The sequence below is a fragment of the Centroberyx gerrardi genome, chromosome 12 (genome assembly GCF_048128805.1).
Source record: "Centroberyx gerrardi isolate f3 chromosome 12, fCenGer3.hap1.cur.20231027, whole genome shotgun sequence".
In the NCBI taxonomy this organism is placed as follows: domain Eukaryota; kingdom Metazoa; phylum Chordata; class Actinopteri; order Beryciformes; family Berycidae; genus Centroberyx; species Centroberyx gerrardi.
The window spans coordinates 27,711,963-27,729,030 of NC_136008.1; the positions used below are offsets into that span (position 1 = coordinate 27,711,963).

The following is a 17,068-nucleotide window of genomic DNA, read 5'->3' on the forward strand; positions in this document are numbered from 1 at the left end:
AAACGCCTCTCTGTTCTCCTGTCCCCTTCGCTCGGATCTCAGTCCACGGTGTTCTCCCATAGACAAATGAACGCTTGAGGGCATTCGGCGAACTCCAAGCGGGACGTCGTCATGTTATTTATTTTTTTTGTGACACTACAGAGTAAAGACAGGAAAAATGTGAAAACCTTTGACGGCACGACACGATGCGGGATTTGAACCTACGCCACTGGACGCGCATCGGGATGTGATTTGACTGGTCGTGCCTTCGGGGAAAATGTAAGACCAAGACCGCCAGACGTGTCCGGCAGTCTAACCGACTCCCCTCCACCTTCCCCCTCTCTCTCTCTCTCTCTCTCTCTCCCTCCACCTAAGCACCAGCCGGCCCACTCCAATAACAATGCAACAATGCGAAGAGAGAATGGAGGCTCTCTCGCTCTCCTCTCCTCCTCCGCCCGCTCCGTCCTGCCCCAGAGGGTGGGAGCCGAGCCAGCACCGTGGGAGAGCAGCTCACAAACACACAGGGAGACACACACACAGGGTACAAATACCAGGGCACACACACACACACACACACACACACACACACACACACACATGCATACACAAACTATCTGCATAAACATACACTCGCAAGCAAATATGCACATGCTCTTTCTCTCACACACGCTCGCACTTGGTCACACAAAAGCAGCCTTGTGTGGCCGCAACAAAAGAGCATGCCTAGAGGAGAGAGAGTACCCGCTGTACCCACTGTGCCCGGGGGCTGGTAGGTGTGTGTGTGTGTGTGTGTGTGTGTGTGTGTCCGTGTGATCGACGCTTCCCCTCTGTGCACCATAGTCTCCCACCGACCTCTGTGAGGAGGTTTTTCTTGGAGTGGTGGAAAGGCATTTGAAACAGCATTTAGACCATGCAGCTCTCACACTCCAGTGAAAGCAACACTATTGAAATCCTCTAAGGCAGGATGGCAGCTCCTCCAGGTGAGGGGATTTGTCTATTCAGCAGTAGGGGAAACACTGGACTATATTGTCTCTATAGAACATAGGCTGTGGAAACATAGGGAAATAGCTAATTAGTAATAAAGGAATCAGTAGGCTGACATTTTTAGAAATCAATAGTCTTCCAAGGAGTGAATGAAACAAACTGTAACATATGGTTTGCTTTTGCTCGTGTTGTTTTGCATTGCACACAAAAACAAATGCTAACTGGAAAGGGTGCAAAATGGTCATAAATTGGAAGTAGTAATATCATTTTGAAGGCAAAGGCTAGTTTTCCTTTTGCCTTTTTTATGGAGAGTGGGCAGTAGAGAGGCTGATAGTGGAACAGATCATATTGTAGTTTGTCATGTAAATGGTGCTGGACACCAGATGTCATGACATAGAGTAATTAAACGACTTTGGTTAAACTGTAAAGAGATGCATTTGAATCTTCTCTTTTTTGGGATAACAATTTCATACACTAGACATATGCAAAATTTGCCCCAAAAGAGGGAATATATATGTTGAAAGTATTTCTTCTCAGTGGGAGCATGGTGCTGTGTTGATAGAAGAAGAAAATGTTCCTTGCGAGTAAGAGCACATTTTGGAAACTGTAGGCCTACCAGAGGGTATCAGCAGCTGCAGAATGATTTAACAGAGACATCTGCTGGCTGTTTATACCGACACAAGCCTACTGACAAAAGCCATGAAGCGAAGCCATGTGGCACTGACTGGAGCTGCTGTGCTGCATCTCCCAAATGCAATTTAACACCGAGCATAAACAATAAGCAGATTTTTTTCTCATTGTCATAATTCCCCCCCAAATTTTTAATTAGCATTTACAATTGCACAATGTAAGTTGATGAATTGGAGAAAATGAAGTTTATGATCCCTGCCTTTATCTGGCCTAAGGGAGTACTCATTGTTGAGTGCTTTTAAGCAGTGGTTCCCAATGCTGGTCCTCAGAGCCCAGACTGAGCCTCCTACTTTTCATCAGAGACTGATTCACACCTGGGCTGCCAGATGAATGCAATTAACTAGCTGGTAGGATAGAAGCCCAGCAGGACTCTGGGTCAGGATTGAGAACCACTGCTTTAAGGTATGAGATACGGCCGTGCTCTAGCCTTGTGAAATCCTGTGTTGTATTTACCACAAGCTACGCTGGTGTATTCAACAGACAGAGGATCTGGATCTTTACACTGAACAAATAAGTTGAGAAGGATGAAAGTAAAAAAAAAAAAAGAAAGAAAAAAAAACCTAATGCCATTTTATAATTTATTCTGTTAGTTTCATTTATGAGGGTCTTATAACATGTTGCGAGAAAGGTTTGGGAGTTCCGGGAGTTCCGAAACGGGGTCATTAGCTTGGTTAGGCGGTGCCATTCGCCGCAGGCTAGCTTGTTAGCTTGCAGCTAGCCCTACGGGTTGGTTATAACGAGGCTTGCTAACAATGCTAACACGTTGTTTTTAAGGTAACCGAAGTAGCAGTGTAGGAACTTTTGTTTTTGTTTTTTTCTATAGTGTAACAAGTGCCTGGTGACAAAAATGAGACAAATTCAAAATGTCATGGTGTCACAATCGGTCACAATGCATCCTGTTAGATTTCGGTGCTAGCTTAGCCAGATGCAACCGAGAGGTTTCAGCAAGCAGAAAGGCTGAAGGAACTTTGTCTCTCCACCAGCCCCCTTGTTAAAGTTGTCCAATCACCCAGTGGAGAAAATGCATGATTTGGACCAGCACAAGTTGCTTCTTAAACTGGAAAGAGATAGGATGCCATCTTCCTCCTCTTAAAAACAATATTGGAAAAAGTAGCCTACATCTAGGAAAAAGCTACAGCCTATTTATGCACTAATGACATAACTGGTCTATAATAATAACAACGTTAGATTGGCGTCAAAGTCCCGATGCAGATATTAACATGAAAGATAATACCAAGACTTTTTGTCAAGGCTCTAAATCACATTCACACAGGTTGAAATGCACATGGACTGGAATATGATTTTACAAACTAACTCCATAGGTGCTTTCTGGAAATCAGTTTCCTTCTGTTCTTGGGTACTAACACGTTTAGATGTTGAATAGTGGTGTAGACACAATCTCAGTGCAGTTTATATCTGCATTGGGATTTCAATCGATTCACATAGGGATTCACATAGAGACACGACCTTCTACTGTACTTGTTGATACATGATAGCCCAGATCTGACCTCGTCTAAACTGGGAAAAATCCAGTTCCAGGTTGTTCTTTCCATTAAGACAGAGGATTAGATCTGTGTCACAAAGAGTTAAAAATCAAACCTTTTTGCCTTGATAAATCAACTTTAACAATACGTTTAGTGCTTTTGGCTTAACATCAGAACAAGTGTTGACATGAGGTGGGATGAAAGGGGATGGCATGCACCTTATTAACACCAATCATTTAATAAATACTCTAGAGGAACTATTCAAGATTTTAGGGGGGAAAAAATGTATTTTAGCTATTCTCCATCACTGTTTGCTAATTTGAACAAATCAGAGGTTTGTGTGTTACAATGTGAAAATATTCTCCTTTAGTGCGATTTCGCTTTAACACTAAAATGCCCTTGGGAGCCATAGCCCATATTAACTGATCTGAAACTAGTCCTAACCTTTGGATTTTTTGTTATCAAGATGTTCATGGTACTGTATGCCTGTATATCAGTAATGTGTTTTTAAATGCAGGGAAATGAGCAACGAGTGGCACATGTGACTACTAATGATGTGAGTGTGTTGTCAGAATGAGCAGAGCTATTTGAATGACTTACCACTGGATCATGAAGCTATTAATATTTTTTGTACATGTTTTTGCACATGAGTGTATGATCTAATATATTGCCTGTATGTGTGTGTGTGTGTGTGATTTTTGTTGTTGTCCCTATTGCTCCATTTTAGTGTTGTGCATGTTCCATATGGAGGAAATAAAAGGAATGGAAATAAAGGTGCACAGAAACAAAGTCATATTGTCCTGGATGATGATTTTCCTTTTCTTTTTTCACTTCTGTGTTATACCGGCTTTTTTAAAAGTAGGTATACAAATTTCAGTCATCATGAAAAACAAATCTTTATAATTTTAGTCATTTTTGACTAATTTAGTCAATTGAGTGTACCTGGAAACAGGAAAACATTTAACAATACAGTGGTTATTAATAATGTAAAGAAAAATGTATACCTACTTTTGAAACTGGCTGTATTTGCTAGGTTGATAATACTATTGTTTAAACAAACTTACTTATAAATGTACAGAGTGCGCACAGGTAATAGCCAAGGTAAATTTAACAGCTGAGTTAATGTAAATGCCTACAAATACCAAACATCCTCAAAAAATAAGTCCAGTTAAAAGCAAGCAGTCTACACAAATGAACACAGTCAGGCAAAAGGGCAGAGCCTTGAGTCTTATTTGTACTGTATCTGTTAACATGTCCGCACTCCACTCTCCCTCCCAGTAGCAGCATCCAGTCAGACCCTCTCTCTCTCTCTATGTGACGCCCGTCCCAAGCCGCTGAATCTCCAGTGACACTCTGAAAACGGCTCCCTCTCCGTCCCATGTGTGGCCTCTCTGCTCCCCTCTGACAGAGAGATGCAGAGAGTGTGTAGCTCACAGGCAGCTAATGAAAACCAGAGGGAAACATGACCTGACTTCCATTAAGAAAAATATGCAAAGAGGACAACAAGCAACAGAAAGACACTTGTTTTGTCACTGCTACTGCTATGCTGTATTCCCCTTCAGGCGTCTATACAGAGAACGCACAGATCACTCCTCCTGTGTCTCTTGTTGATATATCTTGTGGCAGTGTGGACCAATTTTTAGTCTAGTCTAGTCTAGTTTATTTATATTGCCCTTTATCACAGTCAGGTCTCAAATGGCTTTACATAGCATCATATATACATGTCATATATATACATACACATCATATACCTCCTATACTAGGTCATATACATACTTCATATATATCGTTTACTACATCATATACAGACTATACATCCATATACTACATCATATACTGGATGATATACATCATATACCATCATAACGCCTATGGGCAATTTAGAGTCTTCAATTCACCTGACCTGCATGTCTTTTGACTGAGTAAGGAAACCGTAGTAACCGGAGGAAACCCACACAAACACAGGGAGAACATGCAAACTCCACACAGAAAGGACCAGGACCGAGACTCAAACCCACCACCTTCTTGCTGTGAGGCAACAGTGCTAACCAGTACTCATTTTTGCCAATTTCACTACAGGACCTGCAGATAGACAGATTGTCCCCTAGATATTACTCCTCTTAAATGACTCCCTTGATCCATCCGTTCTTAAGGTAGCTTCTTTCAAAATTATGGAAAATCCAGTATCAAAGTAATTCAGCTGTCTTTTGTTCCTCTATCAATCCCGTATGCAAGAATTTATTTGTTCTTGCATACAGGATTTATTCTTTGATTCATAAACCTCCAGCAACATGCGGAACAGCTGGTTCAGACATGCTTTAACTTTAAGGAGCACTGCAAAGATGAGAATGGTTTTGGATTTAATGACACTGAGAGACAATTGTAGGCTACATGATTTTCTATCATCGCACCTTGACAACTGTATTTAAACGTCTCTGTACCAGTGGATTATTTACTTTTATGTTTTTTTTTATTATATCTGGTTCCTGGTGGTATTTCAGATCTTTACTGTTCAGACCCCTGGACCTGGGGATGCTGTGACTTACTGTAGGAGCTGCTTGTACTGCTTAGTTTGGCAAAATCAGCCTGATCTTTTAAAACAGAAAAAAACTGTTTTACAGAGAAGTTTGAGTTTGAATATTTTTATTTTTTTATTTACCGGTTTTATTCTTATTTCTGGCATTTTTATTGTTTATCTTTCTTGCTTTAATGCATTATTGTCTTGTGTTTGTAAAGCACTTTGCAACTGTTTTGAAAAGTGCTTTACAAATTAAACTGTTTTATTATTTGTTGTTTTATTATTCAATAATTCTCTCTGTATTGCAGCATAACTCTAAAATACAATACTAATTGTATTGTATTGTCTGTATGTATGTTGTATTGTATTGCATTGTATTGAATTGTTTGTATGAAATGTTGTATACACTACTTGTTGTCTGCACTTTGTGGTTTACCTTGACTTTGTGGTTTACATTTGTGTTTAGTGTTTAAATTTGTGTTTAGTGTTTACATTTGTGTATTGGCATTTATTGTAAACTAGAAGAAGCAGACCATGTATCATATTAGGTGTCACATAAGGGAATTGTAATAATTGTATTTATAGTAAGTATTTTGTAATTAACCAGGAGCATTTGGCTACCATTGTTACCAATATGCTCCTGACAAACTTTATGTATCTATTTTTTTGGCAATGGTACTGCATTGTTGAGCACTTACTGTACATAATAATATATACTCACATCCTGTCCTATACAGAGCTAGAGCTGGTACTTTTTACATTGATTTCCATCAGGGCATGAAACTATAATTTTTTACAAATTCAGCCTGCCAAAGTGGATCATAAATTCCACTTTTCATTATCCAATTTAATTCCTTTGCAGCCAAATTAGCTTTCAGAATAATAAGAATAACACAAGTTCATTACCTGTCAAATTTTGGCATGTCTGGAATTTTTATAGCATAGCATTTTTAGTATAATTGCTTTATTAGATAATATACAATGGTGAGTAAGAGAGTAACACAAAAGAAGGCAGAATAAAAAGGGGTGGGATGACATGCAAAATGTCAGCAAATAGATTCAAACCCACAACATAGTCATGTATAGCCTACTCTGCTGCTGAGTCACAGGAACACTGGCTATGACTGTACATACATAACTAAACTCTGTGTCTCTCTGTAGATACAGGTCTTCCCAGCTCCAGTGAGAGGAGTCCACTTCAGACTCTTTCCTTCAGACTTCAGACCTGCGGTAAAACACCCTCAAATAAGACGGGCACAGGTTTGTATAAGAACGACCAGAAAATGATGAATATATTTGATTATGATTCTGGTGATTGGTATGAGGATGTATCTGATGGTGCTGTTCTATATTTGGAAGAGGGAGATAGTGATAATGTTATTGCTCCTTGTAGAATGCTATCCACATTCAATTTGCATTTGCTATTCCCTAGCCCTGCAGGAGGTTATATTGCTATAAGGCAATAATAGCTTCAGTGGATTCCTGCTCTTCACCAAATAAATGATATCACTTTCTGTGAGTAACTTAAAAGTACATACAGGGGAAAAAATAGTGGTAACACATGCACATAATAATCACATTATGTGTATATTAGAACAATAATTTTCACATTTTTCAATATGTGTACCATTGTCATTTGGTGTCAATATTTTCCCTACCAAACGGCTGATCCAACAGGCCCACTGCAGTATATCATGATTGATCAGGATTGACTGTGTATCTGACCATCTCTTTATTTTAATTCAGTAAACCTTGATGAGAATGTGTTGACTGACATAGAATCACATAGTACACCTTTATCTCAAAAGCAGTCTCTGGAAACAGGGCAGAATAGCACAAATTCACCCAAAAATGTTCCCTTGCAGTTAGTAGAGAAGTGAAGTTGTAATAATATGTGAGAAGCTATCTAGGACCTTCAAATGTTAAGATGCAGGCAGCCACAAAAAAGTGCTGGATCGAGCATTTTATATACTATCAGTGAAGTCAGGTGTATTTAATGTTGTTGGTTTGATTTGGTTAATTTGGTAAGACAAAAATACTGTAGTAATCAGAAATCTAATTTGATTAAAAAGCGATATCCTGGATCCAATGTGCTAAATCAAGGTATGTGGCTTTTTTTTTAACACACGATTAGAATCATTTTATATATGATATTCATGGGATAAAGCAAGAGTCAATCATATTTGCCATACACATAAGCAAATTCACTATATACTGATGTCTAACCTGTGTATAGATTTCTGTATAAGCTGTTGATTGTATATGGTGAAACACAGAAACTCACTCTTATTGACATGGATGTTGTTATTCATTCTTCACTCCAATCCACTGTGGTTGATTTTCTAGTAAGTTAAATTTCTCATTTTTTTTTTTTTTTTTTTTACAATTTTTCATACATGTACAGAGCATATACACTTTGGAACAACCTGTCAGTGTAAAATGGATAAGCATAGCGCTGACAATACTGGGTAATGGATTCTTTTTGAACCCGTTTTTGTTCAGATGTGATCCTCTCATCACTTTCTACAGAGGGAGAAACCACCTGGAACAGGATTTGTCCCTGTTTAGACCGCAGAGAAAAGATCAAATCTCTGCTAAAAATAAAATCAGTTACAATAAATCAGATTTTGCTTCTGCTGTGTGAAAAAGTCATAACTTTGTGATTTTCATGTTTTCATTTCACTTGATGAATTACATGCTCCTCAGTGGGTTGAGGCAAACTGTGATTGCTTTGGAGATATGAGGTTTTCACACAACAGCAGTGACTTACTGCTCCTTTATAAGTGCAGCAAAAGGGCCATTTTGAGCAGTGGAGACCCAGTTCACAGCACACCATGGTGGTCAAAACAGCAACCAACCTTTTCATGAATTTCTAAATTGGAAAAATAGGGTTCCATGTTTGTTTTATCTGCGTATGGACAGCCTGATCAGATCTGATGGCTTGTTCATGTTACATATGTCATATTACATATTGGAACAGAGCTGTGGGACAGTAATGTCTAAATATATTGGAATGCCTCCTGCCAATGACTCCCGCCTTTCCAAATCTCCAACCATGAAGCTTTCAAAGTCTTCCCAGATCGAGCTGCTTCTTTAGTGTAGCGTGGATCAAATACATAGAAATAAAACCAGGTAAAAATATTTTTCATAAATCTTTTTCAAAACAATAACTCCAGACTTCATCATGTGCACCTGTAGCAGCAAAATGAATGTAGGCAGCCAGCTTAAAACAAGGGTATTTCAACTCACAAGACATATGATAAATGTAACACAAAGTTTTGTAACTGCAAAGCCAAAATAATAAAGGTGCAACTGTTGTAAAGTATGCGGTACATGCACCTGCAACATGTGTAACACACCTTTTATTGCTTCCATACAACCTTGTACCCTACAAGAATATTTTGATGAGCTCTTTCAGTCATCATTGACGTTATGTGCCAGCTATGTGTTTTCCCAAGGCAAAAATACTGTTCAATCAGCATGACAATTAAGATACTGTATCCAATTTGAACAGAAAGCTTTATATTAGCAATGCAAGTGAATCCAGGCAAAGGATATGCACCTCTACCTGGGCTGGTCTCCCAAATGATCTTCACACTGGGATCATATTTGACTACTAACAGTCTAGCAATGCAGTAAAGACGATCTTAAAGCTTTGACACATGGGAAAATATTTGATGCAAGGCTACTACAACACATTTTGTCAACAGCATTTTGTAATACTGCTTTTGCTCCTGCATTTGCCAGTCCCCATCTTCAGTCTATATTGCCAATTTGCAAAGCCTCAATAAGGCCGCATTTACACAAGAACTACTAAATCTAGTTTGAACTATCAACAACTATGATGTGATTTTTCCATGGCTATCTTAACAGGGAAAAACACCAGATTCTTTGTGGTTTCTTACTGTTTAGACAGCCATAAAAAGATCAGATTTGTATGAGAACAGGTCAAAAATCTGATCACCTTCAGCACAAAGTTGCTTTTGTACGCTGCTCTAATGCACAGTTGACTTTACAAAGCAGACATGTAGAGGTTTTTTTTTTAATTAGAAGCAGTGCATGCAAAGTAGAGATCAAGCATATCGGATCAAAGAAGCCTAACTACATAAATATTTTCTATTCTTTCGACATTTTTCTTAATTTTTAGCAGTGTTTAGGATCACTGATACCCATGTGATAAATAAATAACTTGAATAACCGCATACAACGTGAGCGATTGGCTGCAAAGTCCTTCCTGTTGCTGTCCAAAATATACTCACGAACGCTGTTCTTGTGCTGACAAATATTCAGTCTGTTCTTGGCATCTGCCTTTGAGATAACATGAATATACAGTAAGAACATACATAAGAATAAATATTAGAACAAAAATAAATACATTTTCCAACAGAAAATTACATCTGGTGACAGATAGTTGCTTGCTTTCCATTCAACTTCAAAACAGATTCAGACTTTTTTTGAGCCTCCTGTGCTTAACTTGAAAACCCTTCAAAAGATAAATTATGCAAACAACGAAGTAGTACAATTAAGACTTGGATGGATGGTGGAGTCTTATCATCCCGACTATCATAAGTGCCTTGCTGCTTCATAGCTGTCAGATGCCTACGATTGATCTTAGCCTTGGCTTTGTATATCCAAATGAGAGCAATGATTAAAAACACATTAAACAAGTGAGGTGATAAATTATAGCTAGAGATGCATAGCAGCTAGACATGGAGGGGGTTGGGAATACCAAACAGAACAAGCAAGTTAAGTGATGAGTTATAAGATGCAGTGTGTAACAGTGGGAGCAATTCTAGAAAGAAAGCGACAATAAATCCAACCAGCGGAGGGCAGTAGAGCAGAGACAATCCGATCCAAATGAATGAAACCAAAATGTGATTGTGCTATAGTGCTGAAACAGCAGTAACCACTATTCCACGGTATGGAAAAGGGGTTAAAAATGAGTGAGATAAATGGAGAGTATGTGTGGAAAATGGAGTGGTGGCCTGCTGCTGTGTCACCATGATGAGAGCTGCCGTGTCAGAGCTGTGTTGTAGAGCTGCAGGAGGTTTAACATGCAGGACCGGAGCCAGTAGGTCAGTGCCGCTGCAGCCATTACTGACGGGTGAGTAGCCTCGGTGATACTCTCATATCTGTCTGTCACACTCTGAGAAGTCTCTCTCTCTCCTCTCACTCTGTCCGTCACTGTCCTTCCCTCTCTCTCCCTCTCATTTGTTCCGGCGAAAGTAGCTGACTGTGTCTTTACATTTTTAGATTTTGCAGAAGTGCAGCCTTCCAGTTGCATATCATATGCAGTATCAGAACTTTCTGAGCCACTATATCTCCTTCCATCAGAGAGAGACTTAAACTTTGACCTTTGGGACACCTGACTGGTTCGGCACATTTCCATTTAAAGCCTCTTCATTACCAACAAAAACAATAAAATCCAAAAGAAGCAGCTAGCAGGTTTTACAGATTTGTCCACTTGCAGTCCCACTAATAACGACTGTTGTCTTAGAGCTTGGATGAGGCAGCCAGGTCGGACTTTTTTAAGACTTTGACATCGTGAAAAGGTAGACATGCTTGTTACATTGAAGAGTAGGTAATGACATAGAGGGGTGCATCCCAATATGCAAGAGTCAGCCCCTTCCCTCGTCTCCTCTGCCTCACCCACGCTGAGCAGGAGACACAGGAGAGGTTGAAACAATATGGAGAGAGTCCAACGGAAAATGTGGTTTTCAACACTGCTGAACCAAGCCCAGTTGTACTGTACTGAGCCGTGCTGTGCTGTGCTGTGCTATGCTGGCATGGCTCCTCATTCTCTCCATTCAATCCCCTTCCCCTATCTGCTATCAGGGTTTTGACAGCCTAAATGATAATGTAAGCCCCAAGATGCTATGTAAGATAATCTTTTCTTTGTCCTCTGAATGAGCTCCGACAGTGTCTTTTCCTTGCATCACTGCCTCCGCATGGGTTCCGATAGCTTTGACTTTGCACATAAAGTTTGTTATGTGACACAAAAACCAGAGAGAGGCTCCTATCTGTCCCATTCAGCAGTCTCAGAGCAGAGGAGAGAAAAAGGTGGCACTGGAGTGTGTTTTAGATGAATGAGTTTCAGCCCCGGTGTCGGTCAGTCACAAAAAAAAAATAAAAATTTTTAAAATGAGGTTACGGTGCAACAGTTGGCCTGTGGATTAGCAGCAGCAGCAGTCCAATGATTGATCAGTGTCCTGTCCCTTCAGGAGAAAGGCCAGGTCCCTGTGCTCGAGTTCAGAGTCTGGAATCGAATAATATCTAAAATCCTCTTCAGAATACCTTCAACGGTCTGATGGAGCCACGCCGAAGTGCCAGATGGTTAAGACGACGCGCCGCCGCCACGTTTCCATACGCTCCGCTCCACCAGGCGAGGCCAATCAATCCCAGGTGAAAGTATTCTAATGGATTTTCAAATAGTATTCGTTCCCCCGGCGAGGTGACGGCAAACAAACCCCCCCCCACACCCCCACCCCCGCCCTCAGTTTTTGCCGCTCTCTTCCGCAGCAGGTGTTTGCGTCTTCTCCTTCCCCTCCGCCTGCCCTTCTTTCTTGTCGTCGTCGTCCTTGAAGAACAGGAGGGGGAACATGCCGAGGATGCAGCCGATGCCCACGCCGATCGCTTTGCCCTGCGCACGGGAGAATGGAGAGAACATAGTCATGACAAAGTAGAGTCTGAGACAAAAGGGCTGCCGCTGACAAAAGCAGCAAACAACAAGAAATTCAAATGACAGATTTCAACTTAGCAGCTTTGTGCTTAAGATTTCCAGCAAGCTTTTGACATTTGACAACTCCATTGTACTTCAAACAATGACTGTAGATTACACACTGTCTTGTTTTTAACAGAGCGAACAATAATCCCCAAGGACATTCCTTATCTGGAAATGCTAAGGAATGGCTTTGGCTAAATGAAGTGGCCTATTGAGAACGGTCTACCTCTATACAACTTTGCTGAATACAGATTGAGACATCGATTTCACTTCATACTTTGACACATATTCTATACGGTTATGCAAGAAGACATAATGGGTATTTCCCAACGCGGCAAAGTAATTGGCGTGACCTTTCAACAGCCAAATGCCTTTTGAGGCTATTCTAATTACTGAAGCTAATTACATTTCACACTTCAGCAGTCGCAACATATTACAAATCAGTCAGTTCTACTTTTCTTGCATAATGAGCAAGTGATCAAAAGGGCACGTCACAGAGACTTGTGTCACTGTGTTGCTGCTGCCGCTGTAGAAAGCCCCGACTATAGGCTACTATGTAAGTGTGACACCATGGGTTCATATGTGATACTCTGGTAGCACGTCATCCCTCTCTTTGCCACCTCACACACACACAATTACGAATTGCAAACTGAGATGCAGATATGTTCTGTTTTTTTTTAGCTTTATCTAATCAGGCAGGTCCCTTCAGACCAGTAGTGACTCAGACATTTAATTGGGGGATTTGTGGTGGTACAATGGTTCTCACCGAGTGAGAGCTGACTCTGGTCTGCCACATGTCGGCCTGTTTGGGGCTCAGGTCGGGAATCTGCATCCCCAGCCGACACGCCAAGGCCTCCACATAACCTGCCAGCCTGGAGAGAGGGAGAGAGAGACAAAGAGGAAGAACAAAGGGAGAGTGCAGAGTGAGTGGAGACACAAAAATCAAACTTTCTATCATGCTGTCAAGGACAGCTACAGAAGGGTTTCACTCCTATTCAGCGACCCATAAAGGAGCTGTGAGAAACAGATAAAGACACATTAGAGTTTTATCTCGCCAAGTGAACAATTTCTCTTTCATTTTGACATTTATTGAGATGGGAGGTTGTCTTGGAGGAGAGGAGACAGAGAGACATGATGGACACAAAGGTCAGGAATAGAAGCACATGAGCCAATGACAGAGCAGAGACTCAGTATGTGTGTGAATGTTTCCAGACATGTGCGGGTTGCATTATCCAAACCGGATCCATTTAATCAAGCCTTATGTAAATAGTTAAATAAGAGCTTCTCAACTCATACTAAGCTTTAGAATTTCTTCAAATGTCAAGAAAAAGAAAATCAAAGAAAATATCATTAGCATCATTTATATGTAACCAAATTGACTTATGATCACACAAAGTTCCTCCATGTTAAAATATATCAGTCATTGTCAAACTTGTGTTTTGTCATTTAGGGTTATATGTGGCAAACAGTTAATAAATGTGTGAGCCATAGATTTGTGTGAATTGCATAAGTTGGGGCATTGAAAATGTTGAGAATCATTGAGTTATACCATCATTATACCATATTAAACTATGGAAAGAAATCACTCACACACGTGGCACACACACACACACACACACACACACACACACACACACACTGCGACACTCCGACTAGGGTTGGGTTCCGTTAGCCGGTTTCATTTGGGAACCGGTTCCAAGTTGGTAAAATATCCGGATTCGTTAAGCTCAGAGTCTAACGAATCTCTTATCGATTCTTTTTTCCTCCTCCTTTTTTCCTTCCTCTTCTACAACTGCCATCTGCAACTGATGACACAATACTAACTCTTTGTTTACTGGACTGACTGAACATGGCAGATCGCCTCAGATGTTCGAAAGTGTGGGCACACTTCAACAAAATCAATGAACAAATGGCGAAATACAATATTTGCGGCAAGGTCCTCGCGATGAAGGGGGAGACTACAAGGCCCATGCTTAAACATCTTACTACCCCACACCGGGAACACAGTTATTTTGTAATTAATAAAATAAAAGCACATATTCAGAGCTTCCATGTTCAAGTTTGGCTAAATGATAAACAGACATACTAACAACATACTGATCACTAATATGACGGTGGTCGTTGGTGGGGGTTAATTTCAATAGGATGAATTGTCCTTATCTACAGTGACAGCAGTGTCCAGTAGAATCCAATATAAGCAGGGGCAACATGTCAGTCTTTGCACTGCACCCATGTTAACTCTCTTAGTGTTAGGCCGTTTTACACATCTCCGATTAAAAAGTGTTACTGTTTACAAATACCGTTAAGTTTCACTTCTGTTTTTGTGACTGACTTCGATAGCCCATCTAGTGGCGAAAGGCGGTATAACCGGTATGAGGGTTGAGGAGGGAAGCACCATGGTGACACACTAATTATGATAATTACCTCCGCCAAGGAGGTTATGTTTTTTTCGGTGCCGTTTGTTTGTTTGTTTGTTTGTCTGTTAGCAGGATTACGGAAAAAGTACTGGCCCGATTTTCATGAAACTTCGTGGAAGGGTGTAGCATGGGCCAAGGAAGAACCCATTAACATTTGGAGCGGATCCGGATCCGACTCACGAACAAGCAATAATAGCACAAACCTTGGCGGAGGTCTGCGCTCTCCGAGTGCCCTTCTAGTTATAATATAATGATAATGTAATGTATAAGAACAATGTCAAATATATATTTGGGGATGGTCAATGTGTACTTTTGGTTGCTTAAAAATAGGTTTCTGGGACGGTGGTGAAAGAAGTTACTTTCGAGCTATGCAAATTACCTACAAAGATTCGATAAGGGATTCGAAAGGATTCGGATTCGATAAGCAGATTCGATACTGGATTCAGATTCGATAAAATGCTATTGAACCCCAACCCCAACCCTAACTCCGACAGCATCCCCATGGGTGTTTTAATATAACACTCATATAGAGACGAGCATTACGACCGCAATTTCCCATAATTCCCCCCTCCTGGGCTGTACACTGTAAATGGATTGGATATTACACACTGTGATCCATCAAACCGCCGGCGGAGTAGCACTTCCCCGCCATGCGCAGCAAAGTAAACAAGCGCAGTCATGACTAATAACAGAAAACAAACAGCAAAATAAATGACTAAATTAATGTTCCAATCTGTTCCTCGTCGCTGCCATCTGTCGTAACGCACCGAGATGTCAGATATCAGAGAGAGAGAGTGAGAGAGAGAGAGAGAGTGAGTGAGAGAGAGATAGTGTTTAAGTAGTATATGCGAGAAAAAGATGAGGCAAGGATAGAAAACCAGTGTGTATATGTATAAGTTTGTATCTCTAAGAGATAAACGGAGATAGAAAGCAAATGAATGAACAAGCGTGTATATGTGTGTGTGTGTGTGTGTGTGTGCGGTGGATGGATAGATCTGCACTAGTATTTCCTGATATGAAGCCCTGAACAATACAGATAATTCTTTTTGGGGCACTGGACAAAAATGACTGAGATACAATAATTTTTTTGTCCTTTACAGATATATGTGACAAATGCAGCAAAAGAAGAATCACTTTACTGTGATTCTAACATCCTGATAACCTGAAGAGCCGGTGAGCAGGTTCATCAGTGACTGTGATTAGGGTTCAAAGATGGGTCATAAGAGGATTAAAGAGGATTAAATCCCCCCCCAAAAATGCCCCAGAGATATTAAATCATTGACACATGGGTATCTTTTAGAGGTATGGGGCAATATTGCCTTCAACGTGGATGTGGATCGTAAACTGGTTAGTTTGCCTCAAAATTCCTAAGATAGGCTAAGATAGGATGAAAATTTAATGATCTCCGCGGGGAACTTGGGACACTGTAGCAACAGGATTCAGAAAAAAAAAAGAATATAAATAAGGACAGAGCACAAGGGTATATTTAAACTGAAAGCCTGAAAGACCTCAAAGCTCTAGAAGGCCGATTTAAAATTCATTATATATAAACATCCATAAAAATAGCAGCTTCCTTCCAAGCAGATTCGAGCCCAGATCTCATTATCCCACAGCGGCAGATGCTGGGAGTCTCGTTTTGGGTAGAGTGCCGGTCCAGCTGCAATTACAGTGATGATAGCTTCTCTCTCTCTCCTTTCTTCTCTCCGTTTCAATTATCTCGGAGTAGACCAGAGAGGAGCAGAGGAAAGAGTCTAGAGAGCCACAGGTAGAAAATTCATCTTGGGGTAGACAGCCTCATACAGTATTTTACAATCACTTTCACTCTGTTTGAAACTTTGCTGTGGAAACTGTGAACCAAAGCAGTCAGAAAATACTGTAACAGAGAGATGGGCAAAATAATAATTGAATGTTATGTTGACTGCTTGATAGTAATTTTTCAATGCTTTACGCTGTGAGGCTGCTGAAGCAGATAAATATACTGCAGGTCAAGCAGTTCCAATGTGAGAAATGAAATTCGAGGCAATATTCTGACCCAGGACTGGTTCAGGCGCAGAGATAGTCATTGGCACTAATGGATCCACAGTTGACTGCACACACAAATAAGCTGCTGCTGGAGCAGCTGGGCTGTAAGTAGTATACAGGAGGAAAAGATAAGGAGACAAGGAGAGAAAGCCGGTGTGTATACGTGTGTTGAAGTGTGTGTGTGTTTAAGAGAGAAGTGGAGAGTGAAAGCAAATGAGTGGGTGAGTGTGGGTGAGAGAGAGAGAGAGAGAGA

The 17,068-nt window shown here is 40.6% G+C and overlaps 1 protein-coding gene across 1 annotated transcript in view; it reads right to left on the reverse strand.

Annotated features, from left to right (window-relative positions):
* Window positions 1-12,148: 12,148 nt before the first annotated feature.
* LOC139922552 (transmembrane protein 65-like) overlaps window positions 12,149-17,068 on the reverse strand; it is a 49,529-nt gene continuing 44,609 nt past the window's right edge. Inside the window, exons 7-8 of the mRNA XM_071913065.2 lie at window positions 13,143-13,248; window positions 12,149-12,295 (exon numbers count right to left, since the gene is read on the reverse strand). Of these exons, the coding sequence (XP_071769166.1) occupies window positions 12,149-12,295; window positions 13,143-13,248 (253 nt within the window). The remainder of the gene's footprint in view (window positions 12,296-13,142; window positions 13,249-17,068) is intronic.